Source organism: Dasypus novemcinctus, chromosome 22 (genome assembly GCF_030445035.2).
Source record: "Dasypus novemcinctus isolate mDasNov1 chromosome 22, mDasNov1.1.hap2, whole genome shotgun sequence".
NCBI lineage: Eukaryota > Metazoa > Chordata > Mammalia > Cingulata > Dasypodidae > Dasypus > Dasypus novemcinctus.
Window position 1 is genome coordinate 39,154,475 of NC_080694.1, and position 23,303 is coordinate 39,177,777.

A 23,303-nucleotide genomic window follows, 5' to 3' on the forward strand; every position below is an offset into this window, starting at 1 on the left:
AGCAGACTGGCTCCGTGGTGTCCTGTCACTTCTATTTTGCTCATTTGAAAAGAAGCAACCCAAAAATACAATGTAATAAAGCTAAGCCTGCCTCGGTGCCTCCTTTTACGTCTCGTCCCTTTCCTCTCCAGGTGCGACATTTGCTGCGTCACCTTCCGAACTCATCGCGGGTTGCTGCGCCACAACGCGCTGGTCCACAAGCAGCTCCCGCGGGACGCCATGGGAAGGCCTTTCATACAGAACAACCCTTCGATTCCCGCTGGCTTCCACGACTTGGGGTTCACAGACTTCTCCTGTAGAAAGTTCCCACAGATCTCTCAGGTATTCGATCACCCCATGGCCGGGCCAGGCCGGGGGGTCAGCGCTCTGCCCTGGACGTGTTCCCTTCCCTTAAAACGTTCCCGGTCGGGTTCTGCCTCTCTGGGCATCCCTGGCCTGCGCTCTTCATGGGGGGGCTGAGCAGGAGGGTGGCCTCCTAGCTCGTGTGGGAGCAAGTCCACCCTAGCCAAATTACGACGCCGAGCTGCCGTGCATTTCGCATGTGGCCGGGGCATTCAGGTGTAAAGTTGTGAGTGGTTCAGCTCCATGTTGCTGTGTCTTAACTTGAGTTTGCAGTTTTTAAAACTTCCTTTAATATTTAAAGAAAATGCTTGGCATTGCAGCTAAATATTTCCAATATTTCCAGTGGTTTCTTTTAACAGTGTTTCATAGGGGAGTGGGGGTAGCTCAGTGGTTTGAACGCCTCCTTCCCATGTTGAGGTCCAGGATTCAAACCCCAATACTTCCCAAAAACGACATACAGGCATATAAAGAAACAAATGAGGAAACCAACTCTCACTGGGGAGCAGGTATAGCTCAGTGGCTGAGTGCCTGCTTCCCATGTACAAAGTCCTGGGTTCAATCCCTGGCACCTCCTAAAAAGGATAAATGTTCTCTGCTTATAATGTGCCTGCTGGAAACTACTCTTACTTTTCTTTTCATGTTTTTAAATTGAGATGAATGTACCAAAAGTAAAGTCCTTCAAGTGCATATCTCAAACTCAAGGAATTGTGAAGTGTGTTCACCTATATAGCCACCCAGGGGACGATATAGAACATTCCAGCACCCAAGAAGTCTCCCTCCATCCCCTTCCCAGGCAGTAAATATGCTTCTCTCCCCCAGACCAGAGATAGCTGGCCTCTTAAACTACCAGTCAGTTTTGCAAGGCACTTGTTTTTAAAAAGAGAATTAATGCTCTAAAATAAAAAATGCAGTCTTCGGAGAAAAGAGAGAAAATTAATTTTCCCTTGCTGGATTATAATTTACCTGTACGCCATGTCTCCGGTGAAAGGCCTTGGGAATTGATGTTGTTCATTGAGCGAACATGACTTTTCTTTTTACGGTGCCTTGTGGGTTTACTTGCTCAGGCCGGGGGTTAGCAGGAAGGTTGCTCCGCATCCGTCACGGCGAGGGGCAGGCCCCTGGGACAATTGTGAGAGGCTCTTTGCGTCTCGGTCCACTGACGGTTTTTCTTTCGATCCTCTTCTATCTCCCTTCCGCCATCCCGGGTTTCACGCAGGCCTGGTGCGAGACCAACCTTCGCCGGTGCATCAGCGAGCAGCACCGCTTCATCTGCGAGACCTGCGACAAGGCGTTCCCCATGCTCACCTCGCTCGTCCTGCACCGGCAGACCCACGGCGCCGCCGCGGGTGAGCAGGGCCGCGAGAAGCCCCTGGCCGACGACCCCCTGGACCAGAAGGTCTTCCTGGCCCTCCTGGGCCTGCAGCTCACCAAAGACGTCCGCCCGGCCCCAGCCGCGGAGCCCCTTCCGGACGACAAACCGAGCAATACAGCTGGAGACCCTCAAGGGTCAGCTACCTCAGGACCCCGGCCGCACCAGCCTGCTGAGCCTGGCGCCCTTGGAGGCCGCCTCGCTGGGCGGGCCTCTGGCTGTGCTCCCGGCCACCAAGGAGAGCCTGCAGCACCTGTCCCTGCAGCCCTTCCAGAAGGGCTTCATCATCCAGCCCGACAGCAGCATCGTCGTCAAGCCCATCTCCAGCGAGGCGGCCATCGAGCTGGCTGACATCCAGCAGATCCTGAAGATGGCGGCCGTCGTGCCGCCGCAGATCAGCCTGGCGCCCCCGTCCCGGGCGCCCGCCGCTGCGCCCCTGCAGGCCATCTTCAAGCACATGCCCCCTCTGAAGCCAAAGCCCCTGGTGGCGCCGCGCACGGCGGTGGCCACCTCCACGCCCCCGCCCCTGCTCAACGCCCAGCAGGCGTCCCCGGGCTCTGTCAGCCCCAGCCTGCCCCCCGCCGCCACTGAAGCTCCTCCAGGGCTCGGCGGAGGCCGGCACAGCCGCCCACCCGCTGCAGTCCAGGTCAGGGGCACCGCCCGGCGCGGCCGCCCAGCTCTTCCTGCAGCCCCGGCCCGAGCCCCCGGGCGCACCGGAGATGAAGACGCAGCTGGAACAGGACAGCATCATCGAGGCCCTGCTGCCCCTGAGCATGGAGGCCAAGGTCAAGCAGGAGATCACGGAGGGCGACCTCAAGGCCCTGATGGCTGGGCCCGCCGGGAAGAAGGCGCCGGCCATGCGCAAGGTGCTCTACCCCTGCCGCTTCTGCAGCCAGGTGTTCGCCTTCTCGGGGGTGCTGCGCGCCCACGTGCGCTCGCACCTGGGCATCTCGCCGTACCAGTGCAACATCTGCGACTACATCGCCGCCGACAAGGCCGCTCTCATCCGCCACCTGCGCACGCACAGCGGGGAGCGGCCCTACATCTGCAAGATCTGCCACTACCCCTTCACGGTCAAGGCCAACTGTGAGCGGCACCTGCGCAAGAAGCACCTCAAGGCCACCCGCAAGGACATCGAGAAAAACATCGAGTACGTGACGAGCAGCACCGCCGAGATGGTGGACGCCTTCTGCTCGCCCGACACGGTGTGCCGGCTGTGCGGCCAGGACCTGAAGCACCACCGTGCCCTGCGCGTGCACATGCGCTCCCACTGCGGCCGCGGCCTGGGCGGCTGCCTCAAGACCCGCAAGCCCTTTGAGTGCAAGGAGTGTGGCTCCACCTTCTCGGCCAAGCGCAACTGCGTGCACCACATCCTCAAGCAGCACCCGCGTGTGCCTGAGCGCGAGGTCGAGGGCTGCGTGCTGGCGGCCGACGGCAGGGACGGGCCGGCCCCCGAGGCCCCGGGCGGGCCGGAGGACGGCGGCCACGGGGCCTTCGGGGACCTCAAGCCCGGGGGCCCCTTCCTAGAGCCCCAGAACGGCTTCCTGCATGGGGTCCCCGCCCCGCCACCGCCCCACATCTCGGTCAAGGTGGAGCCAGCTGGCGGCTTCACGATGGACTTCAACGAGCCACTGGACTTCTCTCAGAAGGGCCTGGCGCTGGTCCACGTGAAGCAGGAGCACCCCGCCCCCTTCCTGAGCCCCTCCTGCCTGGTCCCCTACGACTGCTCCATGGAGCCCATCGACCTGTCCATCCCCAAGAGCCTCCGGAGAGGCGACAAGGAGACGGCCCCCGGCGACGGCCAGCAGCCAGGGCAGGGCAGCGCCGAGCAGCCGTCCAGCGGCCCGCCAGCGCCCTTCGGGCCCAGTGGGGTCCCAGAGAAGGCCAGGGCCCCCGCAGCAGGGGGCACAGCTGCCGCCCCCCAGGAGCCCCCCGGCCAGCCCCTGCAGGGCCCCGTGCAGCTCGCCCTGCCCATCTACCCGTCAGCCCTTGTCAACAGCGCCTCCCTCTTAGGTGGCTCGGCTGTCGTCAGCGGTGCGGCCCTGTTGCGACCGCTGCGCCCTAAGCCACCCCTGCTCCTGCCAAAGCCCCCGATGACGGAGGAGCTGCCCCCGCTGGCCTCCATCGCCCAGATCATCTCATCCGTGTCCTCGGCCCCCACCCTGCTGAAAGGCCCAGCAGCCGACACGGGGCCCCCCGGCGCGAGCCGCCACACCGCAGCCTCCGACCACGCGGGCAGCGTGGCTCCCCAAGCCGCCCCCACCGACACCCCCAGCCCGAGAGAGTGCAGCGACCTGCCCCCCGCAGCCCTGAGCGCCGAGACGGCCTCCCCCAGCGAGCAGGGCCCCGCCGGGGTGTCCAAGAAGCGGGGCCGGAAAAGGGGGGCGAGGAGCCGGCCCAGGACAGACAGCGGGGTGGACCTGGACTCGAGCGGGGAGTTCGCCAGCATCGAGAAGATGCTGGCCACCACGGACACCAACAAGTTCAGCCCGTTCCTGCAGACCGCGGAGGACGACGTCCAGGAGGAGGCGGCCGGGGCCCTTACGGACCCCGGCCGACCCAGCGACGACGAGCAGGGCAGCCCCGCCGAGGACAGGCTGCTGAGGGCCAAGCGCAACTCCTACGCCAACTGCCTGCAGAAGATCACCTGCCCCCACTGCCCCCGTGTCTTCCCCTGGGCCAGCTCCCTGCAGAGGCACATGCTCACGCACACGGGTAAGAGGCCGTAGGGCACCCGCCGGCCAGGCCCACCCCCGGCAGGGCGGCTCGTCAGCTGGGGCCTGGGGGCAGCAGGTGCTGGGCGACGCCTTGGGACTTGCTCCCACAGCCCCATTCCCGCCTCCTCTCCTTCCTCAGCCTCCGAAGCAGGCCTGGGGGCTCTCAGCACCAGGGTGACCCTGTTTCCTTTCCTTCCAGGGCCGCTGTTGGGTTGGGTGAGGTGCGAGCGGGAAGGTGTCTTTAGATGGAAGCCAAGGCTTCCAGCCGCCCCCGCCCCCAAGCAGGCTGTGTCGGTCCTCCCCTCCCCTCCCCTCTCCTCCTCTCCTCCTCTCCGAGCACGGAGGCAGCTGGGAAGAAGGACTTTGTTCCGAGGTATCAGAGCATAATGAACCCCGTGCTTCCATGGGGGACGTCACGGCCGGCTTCCCCGGGGCCCCTTTTTCCATTTAGGACGTTCCGCGATGTTCTCTTTTGGCTGCTTTGTATTTTTGAAAGGAAATAGTGCAAGTTATGATGTTGGCAGCTATCTCTCAGTTCACAAAGGCAGACGCCTCTTCCCCTCTTTGTTGTGAAAATCAGTGACCAAGGGTGGTAGGATTTTTTTTTTAATTTTTGTGAAAATTGTCAGCTGTTCCCGAGAAATAACCCAAATGTACTTGAAATCCGATATCCTAAGTAACAGACTTAAGATGGCAAAAGTCAGCATCTTAAAGTATTTTTTAAGTATTGGTTCATGTAAGTTGAATTTTAAAGAGTTTAAGTTCAAAATAAGGAATATACTTCAAATGATTTTATGGCATCTACTTGTACTATTCAGGTGGCCATACAGCTCTTGCCTTAATAATTTTCTTTATAGTCACACGGGATGTAGATCACTGAACTAAGAGTGAATTGGGCAAAAGCCCTTAGCTTTTTGGAGTTTACAACCCAAATAGCTAAAACCTAAAACAGAATAAAGAGTTGTATGGTATGCCAGATAGACTGCAGGGTACCCCATTAAGTTGGGGTCACAAAAACAGCAAATAAATTTCAGGCTAAATCTTTCGCAGGGAAAATTTAGGACATACCTACTAAAAACCTTCTCAGTGTTGATCTGAAATGGAAGCCGCACCAGGCATCCTATCTTGGGGCCAGCCGAGCCTGGCCACCCCAGGTAGTTCCTGGGGAAGGTGGTGGGACGGGAGAGGAGCCCGTGGAGGCTTCATTTAGGGCTAAGTCGTCACTCGAGACTTTGGAGAAGCTCCCGGAAGGCTGCTGCTGCTAGATGAGGCAGGAGGGGAGGACAGTGGCAGAGCTGTCCCTCGAAAAGGAAGTGTGCAGAGCGCAGATTAGGAAAGGGAAGGCCGGCTGTTAAGTCACGGTTGGAAGGGCTGGGGTCTCTTCTGAGGCCGTGCCAGCCACCCGGGAGCGCCCCAGAGACACCAGCGTCTCCTCCCGGCGCGGCGGGACCTGGGCTCTGGGGCCGGGCACACGCGGCAACGGAGGACACACTCAAAGGGAGCCAGAGCTCCTGGGTTCACGTGGCCCGGGCTACCCTCCGGGGCACCGCTCTCTTTCCCCTGGCAAAATCAGGTCATTGTTCCGATGACCGAGCGGCTCAGAGCGGAGGCACCCTGTAGAAGGTGCGTGCCCGCAGCCGTCTCTCGGGCTGCCCTGTGGGTGCCACCCAGTGCCCACAGCTCGATGGAGGATACGAGTCGGCCTCTCGCTGCTTTCCGGAAGGCAGGCAGCCTAGACCTCATTGCTGGCTCACCACTTGCCCTCCCTCGACCCCTGCCATCGCCCAGCCTGCCCGCCGTCCTCCCCCCGCCCAGAGCCCTGCCCTTAGTGCATCCTGTGCACCTTTTCCTCTGATGAAGGGCCTTGTCTATTCTTGAACGTTTTATTCTGGCACGCGGACGGCCCCCTCAGAGGCCCGGTGCAGTCCACCTTGCTTTTGCGTGCTCCCCATGTCGGTGCAGGTGCCTGCCAGCGGGCCCTCCCTGGGCATCGCGCTCTGCCAGACCTCATCGCTGGCCTACCAGTGGTGGGATGTGAAGCGGAGCGAGCACGACGGGCAGAGGGCAGCGATACCCTTGACAGGGAGTGGGGGCAGGTGGGCGAGTGTAAGGAGACGCTGCCGCCGCCCCTTCCATGTTGCTGGTCCCCTTAGCAGAGGTGCATTTGGGCCCAGTCCACCATCTCCCGTCGCATTCCGCCGTCGCATGGGGCCTTCGCTCTGGTGAGGGCAGCGCTGCAGGTTGGCAAGCATCCTTTCTGAGCCACCCGTCCTGTGGGGCAATGCCGGCCACACCTGGCCACGAGGAAGTGGAGGCTGAGCGGCCAAGCGCCCTGCTCCAGGGTGTCCTGCTGGTAACCAGAGGTGGAGCTGGAGTGCAAAGCCAGGGCCACGGCCCTGCGGCGGCTCCCACCACCCAGATGTAGGTGCCCCGATCCCGTGGGAAGGCGTGTGGGACGTCCTCTGTCCGCTACATTCCAAGTCCTTCCCTCGGAGCAGTTGGAAGTGGTTTGTGGTTTGAGATACAGGTAGAACACATGTACAAACCGGGACAGGACTTATATGCTTCACGACTTCCCAGCTGTATTAGTTAGATGCCTGGAAACCGTGTCAGGGTCTGTGCCACAGGCTTCGTCAACAGCCTCTGCTGTGTCTGGGCCTCACTGCTTCTGTTTTCAAGGACAACCTCACGATCACCTCTATCAGATAATGTTAAAAAGCACCTGGCTGTGTTCGGTTCTGTGTTGGGACCTTTTGTGTTCATTGAATGGTGGCTCTGGAAGGAACGTAGGACGTCATCTCATCCAGCCCACACTTCGCAGACCTAGTGTTGTCCTGATAGGAGGCGATGCTGACGGAGACTTGGAGCCCAGTCTTCCCAGTTTCCGAGGCTTCCATCAGATGTGTCATCCAGAAACTTTGAAGTGAGACCCAGTAAGGCGTACACTTAAGAGTGTAGACATGTACCGTTGACTTTGACACAGTACCAAGCTGTTGTGCGGGGAAGGGGTGTGCTTTGGTGTGCAGGCAGCATTCCAGGCTCAGTGTGTTCCAGCCTAAAGTGTCTTGTGCCGTATCCACTTGGAGGGTGGATGCAGGGTGGACGTCGGCCACCTGCTGACCTCCCAGCAAATGCACGGGATTATCACGTGGCCCCACCCTCGCCGCACGCCCAGGCCACCTCACCCCCGAGTGGGCAGCAGTAGGTGGGCCGGAGGTCAGCTGCCCGACGGGGGTTTCACCTGCTCGCGAGCGCCAGGCGCCGCGGTGACAGCCATTTCTCTCTCCGTGGCTCAGGTTCCAGGCATGGTGTCCCGAGGAGGAAGCTGGCTGGCTCTCGTCAGTGTCTCACGTCCCGCGGCCACTCTCTCCACGCCCAGCCAGCTTTCCTCCTTCCACTCCCTCCTCCCGCTGCCCCAGCCCGCAGCTTCCTGTCCCAGGGACGCCTCCTGGTTCCTTACCTTTCTCTGCCTGAACAGTGTCAGTACCTGACCAGACCAGTGCCCTGTTCCTTTCCAGTCCCCCTCCCGAGCCTCTGTGTGTTTTGAGGCCTCAGGCAGAAGAGAGGATGCCAGAGAACAGTGCCAGCCCCGCGCCTGTCCTCGGCTTCCTCCTTCCTTCTGCAGCTTCCTCGTGGAACGGTGGAAGGGGACAGCCTGAGATCCCTGCCCACTCCGACTTCCGGGCTCCTGACTGGCCCCGTTTTCTCACGATTTCTGCTAACTTCCTTGCCCAGCCAGCGCGGGGCTCTCTCCATTCCCCCTCACCCACCCCGTGCTTACACGCAGCAAGCACCTGAGCCAACTCAATTACGGCCTCCAGAGCTAAGTGTGGGCAGTGCCACTTGAACTGTGGATGGCTTCTCAGGACCGCGTCCGACCTGGCCCACTGCGCCCTCTGCCAAGGGCAGGGGGAAGCCTTGGTTGCAAGGGTGGGCAAGGGTGGAGGGCGAAGTCTGGGAGAGGTCTCAGCCAGGTCATCTCTTTTCTTTATAAAGTGCTTTTTATTTTTTTAAAAGAGACTTAGATTACACAAAATGTTACACAAAAAATACAGGAAGTTCCCATATGCCCCACCCCCCACATCTCCCACTTCTGCCACATCAACAACGTCTTTCATTCACTACAATTGATGTGGTGCATTCACTACAATTGATGAACACATTTTGGAGCATGGCCACACAGCATGGATTATAGTTTACATTGTAGTTCACACTCTCCGCCAGTCCACTCAGTGGGTTATGGCAGGATATATAATGTCCTGCATCTGTCCCTGCAGCATCATTCAGGACAACTCCAAGTTCCAAAAATGCCCCCATATCACACTACCTTTTCCTTCTCCCTGCTCTCAGCAACTCCAGTGGCCACTGTGTCCATCAATGATACAATTTCTTCCATTGCTAGAGTCACAATAATTCGATAGTAGAATACCAGTAAATCCACTGTAATCCATATTTTATTCCCCAATCCTGAGGATTCTGGGATGTCGATGTCCACTCCAACTCTAATTGAGAGGGGCTTTCGATCCCATATGGCTGATAGCTGTAAGGTCATCTCATTTAAATTTTTTTAAAAAGCCACTCAAGGTTTGCCATCATTACTATCCCCCACTTTACTAGCCTGTTTCCTGTGAAAAATGACCAGAACATTTTAAAAAATATTCAGGCAGCTCTGCCTTCTTAGTCAACAGTTGCTTTTTTCGGTGCACATGCCAGGGTGCCCTTTCCGGGTTGTCGATTCTTTGGGCCTCTGATTATTCCCAGCATCTGTATTTTTAAAAAGCCTCCCCTGGTGATCTGGAAGCCCTGGCTTGAAAGGTTCTCAGGAGGGACTAAATACGATCTTTACTTTGACAAAAATGGACGCCCCACCTCAGGGGAGCTCTTATTTCAGCGGTGCTGTGTTGCACCTGGAGTTGTGCAAGGCAGTGGCGTTGGCCCTTCCCTTGCAGAAGCCAGGGCCCCATCTGGCTCCCCGCTCACAGAGCCCATACTGTCCTTTCGCAGAAAGCTCAGGCTTCTGCACCTAAACTAGTCCGGGGACCGGTTGACACTGACGTCAGGGTAAGGCTGGAGGCTCCCGTGCTTGTCTGTGCTCTAAGGCTGCTGGGCTGGTGGGCTTTCCCACCAGCCCTTGACTTGTGTGCTTGGTGACAGCCATCCTTTTTAGGTCACGAGACCAAAGCAGTGGGCTGCAACTCTCAGTTGTGTCTGTTAATACAGGAAAACTCTACCCCCACCCCCGGTAAACTTGGAGGCTGGGGCCTTAGAATCTAGTGATTGGGGAAGAAAAGGAAAATCCAGTAAGTGATTCCCCTGTGCCATCTTCTCCCTCGTCTCTTCCCTCTTCCTTCCTTCTTAGCCACACTCGGTCCCTCTTTGCCTCTTTCTTCTTCCCTCACATTCATCTGGGCCCACACAGGACAAATGACAGAGGATCCTGGCTTGCTGTTTTTTGTTGTTGTTGTTGCGTCATTTTGCTGAGTCAGCTCTCCATGTGTACGGCACCACTTCTGGGCAGGCTGCACTTTTTTCACACAGGGCGGCTCTCCTTACAGGGCGCATTCCTTGTGCGTGGGGCTCCCCTACGCAGGGGACACCTGCATGTGGCACGGTACTCCTTGGGCGCATCAGCACTGTACGTGGGCCTGCTCTACATGGGTCAGGAGGCCCTGGGTTTGAACCCCGGACCCTCCATGTGGTAGGCAGACACTATCCATTGAGCCAAATCCACTTCCCTCCTTCTTGTGTTCTGAAACATCATGTTTACAGTACAAAAGGAATCCAAATAAAAGGAGAGGATAAGCCCACCCTGTCCGCCCGATAACTCCTAGGGGTGGGGGGTTGGGGTGGGGTCATGTTCACCTGTCATGCTCTACTCGACCTCGTCCAGGACGGGTGGGAGAGGGTGTAGGGGCAGGAATCAGTGTGCGCTCTGTGCCCCTGGGGTTGGAAAGGGGGCTACCCAGGGGCGCATGGGACCTCCCAGAGCCCACTTCGTGATTCTCTTGTCGCTAATTTACTACCAAGCAGAAGCTTAGAGCAGGGGGACAAAGAGCCTTCCACGCCACGAGAAGCCCCCTTCTCCGCATGTGTGGAGGACCCCAGCAACCCTGGGCAGGGCTTCCTGCGGGAGGGTCCTGGGAAGTCGGGCTTTGGGCTGGTGGGCCGGCCAGGGCCGCCGACCCCTGCCGCACACACTTGGGAGGGGCTGGCCTGGCTGGGCAGGCGCCGGCCCTGGCTTCTCCAGACGGCTCCCCCAGGTTCATCCGGGGGCTCAGGGTTCCCGCAGGGCCCCAGCGTGCCTCTCCATGCTGGCGGGCTCTCTAGCAGCTGTGTGTCCTCCTGTGCCAGCAGGGATTAGAAAAGGTCTTCTCTGTTTGATACGACAAAGGCGTCGTCTTGCGATGCTCTGCTATCCCTTTTTGTACGTTTAATGTGTTGCTGCTGCTGTTATTTAATATTTTTTTCTTGTAACATCATTGTTTTACCTTAAACATACTTACCTTGGTTTCCTTGTTAAGGTCCTTTTAGTATTTTGAAGACAAAAACTTAACTCCCATTCCACCCTGGATAAGGAAAAATGCTCATTTTAGTTGTCAACGTTCTTGGTATTTTCTTCTCTTTTTTTTTTTCCCCCACTGTATTTTGTTTTAATTTCTTAAGAGATGGGGGGGGAGGGGGGAGGGAAGCAAATGTCGATCATTCCAGGAAAATAAATCAAAGCAACTTTGACGTTTCATTTCATTAGAAAGCCAGATAAACATTTATTTTTTTCCCGCTTCAGGTCAGAAGCCCTTCCCTTGTCAAAAATGCGATGCCTTCTTTTCTACCAAATCTAACTGTGAACGCCACCAGTTGCGCAAACACGGAGTTACCAACTGTTCCCTGAGAAGAAACGGGCTTATCCCCCAGGCAAAAGAGAGTGGTGTTGGAGCTCATGATAGCCCAGGTAGAGCCTTCAGGTCACTGAGGAGGAGAGAGGGAGAGAGACAGGGCCCTTGGCATGCCTTGGTGATGGGGTGCAGGAACACCCAGCTGCCCAGGGGGCGGGGAGGGGCTTCGCAGTGCCAGCACCCCCTGCCCAGAAAGGAGGCGGCCGTGAGGCTCAGGGGTATGGCACGGGGCCGGACCCCCAGGACTTGGCAGGGGGCCTGCTTGTTAGCCAGGAGCCATCCTAGGGCCCCGAGGTGACGGTTCTGAGCCGCCTGGGTGGGACCTGAGCGGGAGGGCGTGCCGTGCCAGCCCTTGGCACCTCCTGGTATTGTTTTTCTTTTCAGTAACTCTTCTTCCCAGTCTAAACCTTTCTTGTTTGAAAAACCACTATGCATGTCCTTTCTTTAATCACATTCTGCTTCACCCGAATCAGGTGTTCTTCCGATGTGCTGATACACGCTTCTCTCCTCCGGCCCCCCATAGAGCGATTAACCGCCCAGGGCTCCTTTGGGCACCTGCCCTGCGCCCGCCCCCCACCCCAACTTCTGCATTTACTCGCGTCTCCTATTCAGTACCTCCCATCAGCTCCAACTGCTGGGCTCCTGGGCCTCCCCTCCCTCCACCCTGAAACAAATGAAACAGCAAGATACAGCCCTCCCGGGCCCCTGGGCATCCCCGTCGTCGGTAACCGTCCTCCAGGCAGCGGCTTCCTTTCCGCAGAGCTTGGGAAAACCTGGGCATGTCACCGCTGCTTGACGCCCAGGGGATACCCCAGAAAGGCCTGTGGAGGGTCGAAATTGTGTCCCCGGGCTTCCGGAAGGCTGGACTGCCTTCCTCGATGGGAGTGGGTGTTCGGGAGTTCTGCTGGGGTGCGGGGTCCTGGAGGCTCCCGGCATTGAGGGGCATCCAGCCCCTGGGCACCTTGTCTGTACCTGGGGTGCAGGAGAGTGGGCGCATCTGAACAGGGATCCCCGTAGAAGGAAGCAGAACGGCTGGCTCCACGGGGAGGAGCGCCCCCGCCGCCTCTTCCACCCACCTCCCACCCAGCACAAGGCGCTGCTGCTGGAGACAGTCTCCAGGTGTCCCCGCAGCCCTCCGCCCGCCCTGCCCGCCAGCTTCCGTTTTCGCGTGATTTGCCAGGTATCAAGATCTCAAGTCCAGGGAGGCGAGGGCTTCCCCAAGGTGGTGCCTTGCGAGCCATAGACAGTTGGGGTGCAGTGCCCCCAACCCCCAGGGAACCCCCAGCCGTGCTCGCTGCGGGGGATCCAACCGTTCACACTTTAACAGTCGGCTATCACGTTACCTGTTAGTCCAGAACATTCTCAGCCAGGTTTAGGAAGCAGCTAAATTGATTCTGCCCAAAACGGTTCCGAGGAAGGGAAAGGAAAGCAGGTATTTCAGGGGAGCATTTGTTTTTCCATGTTGGAAAAAAAAAAAAACCCTAATGCGGGAGGAGCGCAAAAACGGAGACCTCAGCTCAGGACACCTCAGCTCAGAAGTTAGTCGTAGCGTGACGTGGTGGGCATCTTCTCTTCTGAGTTTGCAGTTTTGTGATTTCTCCTTCCAAACCCAAAGTGCTTCCCCACCTCCACCCTGCCCTGAGATCATGTAGGTTCTCTTTAAGGGACAAGGCCTTTAAAAAAGAAAATTCACACAGAGTGGTAATGGGAGACCAGGCCAAGAGAAAACGTCTGTGTGGTCTACCTGTGGCCACCGTTCATGGTGGGAAAGAGGCCCGAGACTTCAGAGGAGAGAGGCAGGCGGTGGGCTCGGCGGTTGCCAGGAGGCTTTCTTAAACCAGATGAGGATGATGGTGAATCAGGTTTTATTTGAGATTTTCTCCCAAGAAGCTAAAGTGACGTTTTGGGGGGGAAGACCGTTTAAAAACAAAAACAAGAAAATGAAATGGCCAGAGGAGTTCTCGCAGGGTTTTCTACATTTATACGCCAACGCCATATTTTCTTAAAATCCCCAAACGTGCGTAGTATAACATACGTCTGACTTTTTCAGTCTTATAAGATCTCTCCCAAAAATGTACCCTAGATTGTCCCCCTAAGAATGCAAAAAATGCCCCAATGCAGGGGGAGTTCCTAGGTGAAAAGGGACATATTGAATATTCCAGATGGAGCTGGATATTGAGTACTGCAAGCTAAACTCTTAATTGCCCCTCTGCGGGAAGGCGGGAAGGCAGGGCGGTGGCCGCGCCTTCTCCCCTGGTGAAGGATCCGTGGGCAAGGCACCCTCACGGCGTGTTCCATCAGTGTACGCTTCATCAGTGTAAGCGCAGAGGCTTTTTAGGGCCCGTGTCCTGAGCGGTGCAGGCCACCCTTCCCCACCCACCCTTCCCCACCAGAAACCCGGCAGGCCTGGTGGACACCCTGCCAGGAAGCCTGTTTCAGGGCTCGCGCATGTTGGGGACAACATAGCCTGGGCCAGCTTCCCTGGAGGGCCCGAATTCCGTGACATTGAACTTCCCCGCAGCGCCCGATAGACGGTAAATTGTTGAGATGACTGTGAAAATCTCAGCTTTCCCGGAGGAGCAGCTGCAGGTTTATCGTCCCCGAGTGCTGTCAGGAGTCTCTGTGCCTCCTTGGGTAAATTCCTCAGATGTTTAACAACAGGAATGAGGGACGGTGGGGACAGAGACTTAATCCCTGTTTTCCCGGCAGCCTCGCCTTTTCTAGGAGGAATCCGCCCAGCTGCCTGGGGGGGCGAGGGCGGGGTGGGAAGAGGGCAGGGCCTTTTAGTTGGCTGTGTTAGGGGCGGTGAAGAGCTGGAGTGTCCTGGTCCTAAGAACTAGGAAAAGCCAGTGTGAGCAGCTTCCCACCTGCAGGCCAGGGCCCACCCCCTAAAACACACCCCCGCTAGTGGAGGCTCAGGGAGGACAGCCGGGCTCCCGGGCCCCTGAAGGGAGGAAGCCCAGGGGGCCTCTCACCCACACTGACCCAGGGCCCCGGTCAGGCTCGGGATATTTACTCAGGTTTGGTTTTAGAATTCATTATGAATTTTTTTTTTCAGTTTATCCTCTTAAATATGCTCCACTAAGGTTAAAACTAAAGACAATCCATTGTTCCTTGATGAAAAATAAAAATAAAGGAAAGCGCCCAGAATGTATGGACATAAGACAGAGCTAACCTAGATGAAGTCTTTTTTTAACTGTAATTGCCCACAGGGTAACACATAAGATGATGCATTTTTTGTTTTTTTTTTTGGTACCAGGGGTCAGAGATTGAACTGAGGACCTCATAAGTGGGAAGCCAGCTTCTCAATCACTGAGCCACATCAGCTCCCCTGATTTGGGTTTTTTGTTTCTTTGTTTGTTTTACTTACTGTTTGGTTTTGTTTTCTCAGGAGGCACTGGGAACCAAACCCAAGGCCTCCCAGTGGGAGGCAGGCACTCTACTGCTCAAGCCATAACCGCTCCCCTGCACTTTTTTATCGTAGACTTGATACCAGAATCTATTCAGTAGACAGTCTTTTGAAATATTCTAGGAAATGAGCATCCAATTTTTCCTTGGAACATGCCCCAGGTGTCGGTGTCTAATGCTCAGGATTCATATGCTTTCGCTTTTGGATAAATCCCAAAAATCATATTGTTTGCCAAAATGGTATCTTCATGCTATAGTTTTTATCTCCTTCTGAAACCTCTTGAGATGCCCAGGCCAGAAAGGTCACTCAGAGTAAGCTGAAATGACCTGCAGCAGTGCTGTGTCCGCTACGGCAGGTAAAGCAGGAAGCCCCGGCAGGTGGGAGAGAAGGTGCGGCTCGGAAGGGAAGGCACGAGCCCCTTTAGGGGTAGAGCTGGTTGGCAAACAGCCGCGTCTGTGAGCTTGAGGGAGAATCACGACGACGGGCGGACGTGCCGGTCCACCTGGCTACAAAGGGACGCGCCTGTTCGGCTGGCCTCAGCCGTGGCTCCCTGCAGAACTGTGGTCGGAGATCTAGCTCTTCGAAAGGCGTGTGCCACAGCAGGACCCTACCGACCCGCTTAGCGGAGGCACTTCTGAGTCCTGGCCGTCATTAATTGGCCTCCGGCTCTGGCCGTCAAAATACAGAGCCCAAGCAAGATTAATAATAATAATAGTAAACTTAAATACAAACAAAACTCGGTTCCCAGGGAGATGGACGTTCGCTGGCGTAGCGCGCGATCGACACTTGTTACAAAAAAGAAGGCCGTGCTGTCTGAGCCCTGTCATCTGTTGGGCATAGCTGATGTCACCGAGGGCCATCGTGGGCCTTCCTCGGGTAGTTTTGCTCTGGAGCGTGGACAGGGAGAAACTGGCCACGACGAAAGGCAGACGTCAGCAGGACCCTCCCCCCTCGCACTACCCAAGCCTGCACAGCCCCTCCCCCTCGGGCCCTCTCAGCACAGCTAGCATCAAAGGGGCCCCTGTACCCACAGGGCCCCTACCACCCGCACAGGGTACTAACTGCCCCAACAGCTTCCGGGTGTGCATGAGTCGCTTTCGCTGCTGCATCCTTTTACCTGGACGTGAGCTGGCCGGCCAGAAGCTGTGTGTCCCGTGGGGGCGCCGGGGCGGGCTCTGGCCGTTTCCTCTGAAGCACCCACCAGACCCTGGGTGTGGATATTTGGGGTGGCGGGGCGTTGCTGTGTACATTGCATGTTTGTTTGATCTCTCTGCGCTGGGAGAATAACCTTGACACACTCGGCTTCCTCAACTTCCCTCGTGCGTCTCTGGAATGCACCGACACTCTGTCTCTGCTGCGCTGAGTCCCTGCTCCTTCCTGGGCTGGGTGGGGGGCTCCTCCCGGTGGAGGGGGGTGCGGGGCCCTTTCTTAGACCTCCAGCTCCTCCTGGGCCCCTCCGCGGGGCTGGCGAGGGTTGGAGGGGCGGTCCCAGCGGGCGGCCCGGCGCCCCCCACTCAGACCCTTCTCCCTGTGTGCTTGTCCCGCAGAGAGCCAGTCGGACGCCGAGACGCCCGCAGCGGGCAGCGAGGTGCTGGACCTCACGGCGCGGGAGCAGGAGCTGCCGCCCGAGCAGGCCCCCGAGCCCACGGAGGAGCCCCCCGCGGCCCGGGAGGAGGCGGCGCGCGAGCCAGCCTCGCCCGAGCCCGCGGCCGGCGAGGGGCGCCAGGAGCCCGGGGCGCAGCCCGCGGCCGAGGAGCCGGCCGAGGCCCCCGAGGGCCCGGAGGAGGACGCGGGCAGCAACCAGAGCCTGGACCTGGACTTCGCCAGCAAGCTGATGGGCTTCCGGCTGGCGCGGGCCGCCGCGGGCGCCGAGGGCCCCGCCGCGCAGGGCCAGAAGCACGCCTGCACCACCTGCGGCAAGAGCTTCAAGCTGCCAGGCACGCTCAGCCGCCACCAGAAGGCCCACGGCCGCGACACGCCCCGCGACGAGCCGGCGCCGCCCCCCGAGGACGAGGGCAGGGGCGCGGGGGCGCAGGGGCCCGAGGACGAGGACGAGGAGGATGAGGACGATGAGGAGGCGGAGAGGGCCCCGGAGCCCCCCGCGATGGAGCCGCCCCCCGGGGACGCGGCCCCTGCAGAGCGGCAGGGCGAGGAGGTGGAGGGCGCGTCCGACGGGGAGGGCGCCGCCGAGAGGAAGCCCTCGGAGAGGAGCGAGGACGACAAGAAACCAAAGACGGACTCCCCCAGGAGCGCGGCCAGCAAGGCCGACAAGCGCAAGAAGGTGTGCAGCGTGTGCAACAAGCGCTTCTGGTCCCTGCAGGACCTGACCCGGCACATGAGGTCGCACACAGGTAAGCGGGCACCCGCCGGTGCTCCCCGCGGGAGCTGCCCCTTCCCCGCCTTCCCCCCCAGTCTGGGGGAGTCCAGCCCCCCAAGAGCCCCCGCTGGGCCAGAAGCCAGGGGAAGAACGCCCTGAGCCGGCACGGGCTTGTGCGGCCTCCAGGCCCAGGCAGGGCGGGCGTCCCAACCAGCCAGTCCCCAGGCTCCCACACAGCCCAGGGCCCCTTCTGGTGGCTTGGCAGAGCCCTGGATTAAACGCAGCCTCTAGCCCCTGAGCCTCCGCCGCCTTCCTGCCCCACCGGTGGGCGGTGCACTCCGGAAGCCCCGTGGTCTCACCCGGTACCCGGAGCACTGCCCCGGCCTCACTGGGAAGGCGCCAAGGTGTCCAGGTGGGTCCACGGCCTCCGGCTGCCCTTCCCCGCTGCAGCAGTGGTTGTAACTGGATCCTCCCAGGCCTTCCTGTCGGGGCACACGTCCTGGTTGCTCCCGGGGCCTCCCCACCTCCAGTGCTGAGGCCACAAACCCGAGCAGGGACCCTTGTGGCAGAGAGCGAGGCACCTTGATGTGTTTACGAAGCCAGAAAATAGAAACATCCTTTTCCACCACCCCTTCCCCAGGAAATAAGCAGGCCCCTGCACCTAGTCTCAGCTGCACCCCCCCTCCACCCCGGCTACTGCGTGCCACGCAGACTCACCCACGCGGTCACGCCAGCCTCACCCACGGACTGCTCGGGCGAGAGTTGCCGGCCGTGCTCAGGGGAGTTGAAGGACGCTGGGGTTTGGCTCACCACGGAGAGGGCCCTTCTCAGGTGGTGGTCTCAGCTGCTCACAGCTCAGCGCCCCGAGCACGCGGGCAAGGCCCCGGCGGCTCCGGAGCACAGCACGGAGGGCATCTCCCACCCCCGCCGTGGGAAGTGCCACATGCGGGTATCAGCACCTGCTAACATGGCACCCACACATCCTTTCCTGTCCTTGCACAGGATTCTTTTCCAGGCTCTAATAGAAGCCAGTCAGGTTGGGGCCTGGGACCTTCCCTCAGGTGGCCCGGATTTCCTGGTTCCACCTGGGAAAAAATCCGAGATCCCCTGTTCCCTTTCCTCTCTGCTTCCCCCGGCGGCACATCCAAGGGTTTCCCCAAGGGGCTTGAGTTCTCTGTGCCCGCCACCGGGTGCTTGCCGCCCCCAAGCCCCAGTCCCCGCTTGGTACATGGCCGCTGCCTGGTCCTCAGCAGCCTCGTTTCCTCCTCCCGCCCTCCAGGGGAACGGCCATACAAGTGTCAGACCTGCGAGCGCACCTTCACCCTGAAGCACAGCCTGGTTCGCCACCAGCGCATCCACCAGAAAGCCAAGCACGCCGTGCACCACGGGAAGGACAGCGACAAGGACGAGAAGGGCGAGGAGGACAGCGAGAACGAGTCCACCCACAGTGGCCACACCCCCGCCTCGGAGAGCGAGGCCGAGCCGGCCCTGAGCACCAGCAACCACGTGGCTGTCACGCGCAGCCGCAGGGAGAGCCTGGCCAGCGCGGCCCGCGAGGACAAGGTGGCGGCGGGTCGGACGGCTGCCGCCTGCCAGGCCGAGGCCAGCAAGGGCGCGCCCAGGGCCGCTCCGGCCGCGGGCTCCAGGGAGCAGGCGTCTCAGGGCAGCTGTGACCAGGAGGGCACAGTGGCGGCCCTCGGGCGAGAGGTGCCCGAGCCGCCCGGCAAGAGGCCGGCCCGGCCCGCCCTGGGCGCTGCCGACGCCGCCGCGCAGCTCCTGGGAATGGAGTGACCACCCCGCGGCCCGGCGCAGAGACAGAAGCCAGCAGAGCAAAGTGTCCCAAATCTATATTTCACGAGGTTTCCTCAGTGCCCTTCAGCTGTCAGGGAATGAGAGAGAGAGAGAGAGAGAGAGAAAGCAGGAGCGTGATGTCCTGCCTCAGTGCCACAGCCTTAAGTTAGAACCACACGCAAGACTAAAGAACATACTGATCCGAGTGCCTTAACTACTTTACCAGATGCTTTGGTATCATAGTTTTTTGTTTTGTTTTCCAAAAGGACTTTTAAAAAAAAAAACAACAAAAAACAAATATTCTAATGAATTGTTTGGAGAGGACGTTTTCATTTAAGCATTAACGTTATTCTTTGTATCAGTGTACGTGAGCTTGTTCTTGTGAATCTGTGATCGTACTGTTTATTCTGTGACCTGAAAACAGAAGAAAAAAAAATGCCCTGGGATACCCCTAGCCAATAACTGGAAGAAAATGATGTGAATTACATGTAAATGACCAGAGGAAATATGGATAAAATGCTAAGATGCTCATTTCTCAAATAGACCTTTTTTTTTTTTTTTTCCTTTTTTCTTTTCCTGTTTGCTACGTGGTAAAGCTGTAATCTGGTCCGTGGTAGTACAGGATGTGGTTGATGAAGGTTTCAAATTTGGTTTAAGCCCAAACCGGGAAAGGCCCTAGCGTCGACCTCATCCTTGTTCCCACTCTTTTCAGCCTTAGGCATGGTATTACTGTTCACATTTCAAGACGTTCCTTCGTAACCCGACCGAGAAGAGGTACCTTGGCACCTTCCACCGATGGGAAAACATGCACAGCCGTCAGAGTCGATTGCTCCCCCTTGCAGTGTCTGTGTTCTTGATAATGTTGTTTTCGTTTCGTCGCTTGGCTCGTCTGCAGTCAGCAGGAGCACGTGGGCAGGCCGCGCCGGTCCTGGGAGACCCGTGCCCCCGCGGGGAGGACCGCGCCTCTCGCCAGCCCCCGAGCGGTGGCTCTTCTACTGTACTCACACCAGCCTTGCTGCCAGGACTGCACAGCCCAGGGGAGGCCACCGAGCGACCCCCCCCAACCCAGCAGAGGCACGGCTCGGCGGGGGGGCGCTGGGGAGAGCATCTGCGGAGCCTCCACGCACGCTGCCGAGCAGGGAGGCCCGTGACGAAACCTGTCCGTCACGAGCAAGGTGGCCTCAGTCTTCCTGATACACCCAGCACGGGCCGTACCCACTCGTGCTGTCACTTGCCAAGCAAGGAAATGCTACTACTACTACTGGTGAGAAAACTACAAATGCAAGCTTAAGGAAAGAGACTTCTACCTTCCTACGATTTGGGGTCAGTGCTTGAAGATAAATAAACTTGCTGTTTCTAGTTTCTTAAGTAGCCTGGACCCCGCAGGGTGCAAAAAAGGCAGGGTTTTTATTTTATTTTATTATTATTTTATTATTGTTGTTTTGTTTTTTGGCGTCGAGCATCCTATGCAGGCACTAGAATTCCCTCACTGTAGCTGCCAGCAGTGAAAAGAACTATGCCCTACTGTAGCTGAGCCGGTGCTCAGCGCCCTGTCCTGCAGCCAAGACCTCTAGCACGCCCGAGCTCGTGCCGCCAGGGATTCCCTGCACTTGGACCCCCTCTGTGCCTTCCCCCGCGAGGAGGCCGCCCCCCCCTTCCCAGGCCTTCCTCTCTTCCCTAAACTCCTGCACACACAGGCCCGCGGCCCTTTTCTCTCCCCACTTCTTCGCCAATTTCTGGAGGCTGCCATCCAAGCGCCCCGACTTCAAAAGGAAGACGCGTCCTCTTGAGAGATGGAAAAGGGCTCTCTGCCTCCGAAAGGAGAAAAGGTTGGGGTGTATATGATTGTTAGCTGTCCTGTCCTGGGGGTGTATGAGCCAGTGTAGAAACGAGGCTCTCTTCACTCTGGACGAATGCAAACCAGAACCAGCGTCCCGGGTGCCCGCCTCCGTCAAAGCCGCTCCGTACACCCCTTACTCTTTTTTTTGTATGACTATTGTTATTATTATTATTTGGGGTTCCTTGTGTTGTTGTTTTCATTTGTTTTCCTTTGCAACTCTCCACACTAAAACACGCAATATTGTGGGGGGAGAAGCCATGACTAAATTCCGCGCTGCGATGAGATGTAGCAGTAAGTCGGCCCCCGGCACCGGCAGCTGGGGCGACAGCTCGCAATAATCACGACTGATTTAAAGCTTTATTTAGCCTCTCTCTACACCCTCGTAGTCAGTAAGGTCTTGCCACATTTTATTAGTGAGGTTGAGAAATGTAGTATCTGTTGTCGTTCTTCCCCCTCCCCCCAATATTAAACTGTGAAATTTGTGATTTGTTTTAAACTCTGGGTGAATCATAGCTTAGTTTGCATGTCCAGCTAATTTGTTTCTATACATTTTGTTTGATTCTCTTTTTTTTCCTTCTCTCAGGGCTTTTACAAAAGATATATATATATGTGTGTATATATATATGGATCTTCTGAAATGTTTTTTGAGGTGCAAGTTTTTCTTTCCTCTCTCTCTCTGATTAATGGACATAATGCTGAGATTCAATCACTACATTAAACTTGACTGTGAAAGCAAAACAAAAAGCCCCCGAGTGGCTGTTTTCCAAATAGCACTGGGGAAGCCACGTGACAGTCGGAAGCCGGTTTCAGAACTGCATCACATTTTCTGACCCTCTGTCTCTTTCCCCTCCTCTCTTTCTCCAAGAAGGAAGTTAATCCTAGTGATTTCAGCCCACGCATTAAACAGGAAACAATAATAAATGTGTAGAATTCATATTTTTCTAAAGGGAACTTAAAAACTGCTGCTACATGTTATGTACAAAACTGGTTTATGCCACATGAACAGAGAATCACAAGTTTGGTTTTGGTACTTTCGTTCCTCTTTGTATTCAGTTGTATAGTACTTCCAAATTCAAAATGAAAAGAAAAGCTGTTCTGTATCGAACCATCGAAGCAATAAAATGTTATATTTCAACAAGTGCCGCCTGCCCGTGCCTTAACTGGTCTGTGGCCTGCCCACCGCGGTGTCAGGCGAAGTCAGGGGACCTCGGGGCCTGTCTGCTCTCCGCATGGGGATCTTAGTGCCTCTCAGAAGCTCCGTAACCAAGGCGACAGCCTTTTTAAAAGTGGGCCTGTCCTGCTTGGCTGCAGTCGCAAGGACTGCACTGGCAGAGAGGGTGGAAATTTACGGCAGTCCAGGACCGTCGTCAGAGCTGTAGGGCAGATGCTGCATTGCAGGCCTGCCGGAGGCCTGGCTGCTTCCAGGGCGAGCTTGGCTGGTCCGAGTGCCCAAGCAAGACAGAAAGCAGGAGCTGGGGGTGCCACAGCAAGCATGGGGATTGGAGCGCCTCCCGGTAATACTGCAGCCACTGCTGAGACCAGGGACTTTAGTTTCTGGGAAGCAACCACTAAGAAGTCCGCTTTGCCTTTTCCTAACCCACCAACCCTGTTAGAAGCAATTCAGTGACCACCAACTGGAGGGAAAGCTCGAGACACTTCAGACCTGGTAGTGCGGGTGGGGCAGCTGTTCATCGGAAAGGGGCAAATGGGCCAAGTCCGACATCGTCTAAAGAGGTAGCTTCTCGAAAGCCTACCCTAAAGGGGAGCTGGTTTCAGGGGTCAATTAGTGGAGGATGATGCTTCAACGGGATGTCTGATGTAGCACGAGTAGTTGAGCGCCTGCTTCCCAGGTACCAAGATCCCAGGGTCGAGCCTGGTACCTCCTAAAAGCAAAACCAAAAAAAACCAACTCCCATTGGGGAGCAGAGGGAGCTCAGTGGTTGAGCTCCTGCTTCCCATTTTTGCGGTCCTGGGTTCAATCCCCAGTATCTCCTAAAAAGAAATTGATGTCTGTACCATGTCTCCAAGGCAGGTTACAGCACACCCCTCCCCTCTACTCCCAGGGACTGGTTCGAGAGAAACCCTGGGCCCTGCTGACATGGGGTCTCTCCCTGCTCATTAGAGGGTCCCCAAGAAACGAGCACCCTTGCCCGCAGTGTGACTTCCATCCCTGCCCCAACACCTGGACTCCGGGCCTTTCCCCCTTCAATAGGGCCTGGCAGACGACGAAGCTGGCAAAGACGATGACAAACTGCAGGGGCCTGAGCTAGGTGTGCGGGGGAGACGGGTGGCCCCTCGCCCTCGACTAGGACGTCTCCTGGGGGGCAGCGAAGTCTTTGCATTGTGAGTTCAAGCCAGCAGCCACCCTCGGTGCCACTGAACAGGCGCTCGGGCCAACGGATGTGAACCCAAATTGCCCTGCTCTCCGTCTTATTTACTGTTTTAGCCACCAAGTGTTCTTTCTTAAATTTTATTTCTAATATCGAAACTTGAAGCGTGTAGAAACAGTGAAAATGGCATCACGAGCAGCCGGACACTTACCACCTAGATTTTATCTTTTTTTTTTTTTTTTAGGTGTGAGGCTAAGGCCAGGTAGGTTTTATTATATTTTTTAAAAATAATGGG

The 23,303-nt window shown here is 57.3% G+C and overlaps 1 protein-coding gene across 1 annotated transcript in view; it reads left to right on the forward strand.

Moving 5' to 3' along the window:
* The window catches only part of RREB1 (ras responsive element binding protein 1), a 144,571-nt gene extending 122,755 nt beyond the window's left edge, over positions 1-21,816 (forward strand). The window contains 7 exon segments of the mRNA XM_071210960.1: positions 132-321; positions 1,559-1,816; positions 1,818-2,285; positions 2,287-4,426; positions 11,213-11,377; positions 16,278-17,081; positions 18,327-21,816. Of these exon segments, the coding sequence (XP_071067061.1) occupies positions 132-321; positions 1,559-1,816; positions 1,818-2,285; positions 2,287-4,426; positions 11,213-11,377; positions 16,278-17,081; positions 18,327-18,838 (4,537 nt within the window). The 3' untranslated portion in view covers positions 18,839-21,816.
* Positions 21,817-23,303: the final 1,487 nt, after the last annotated feature.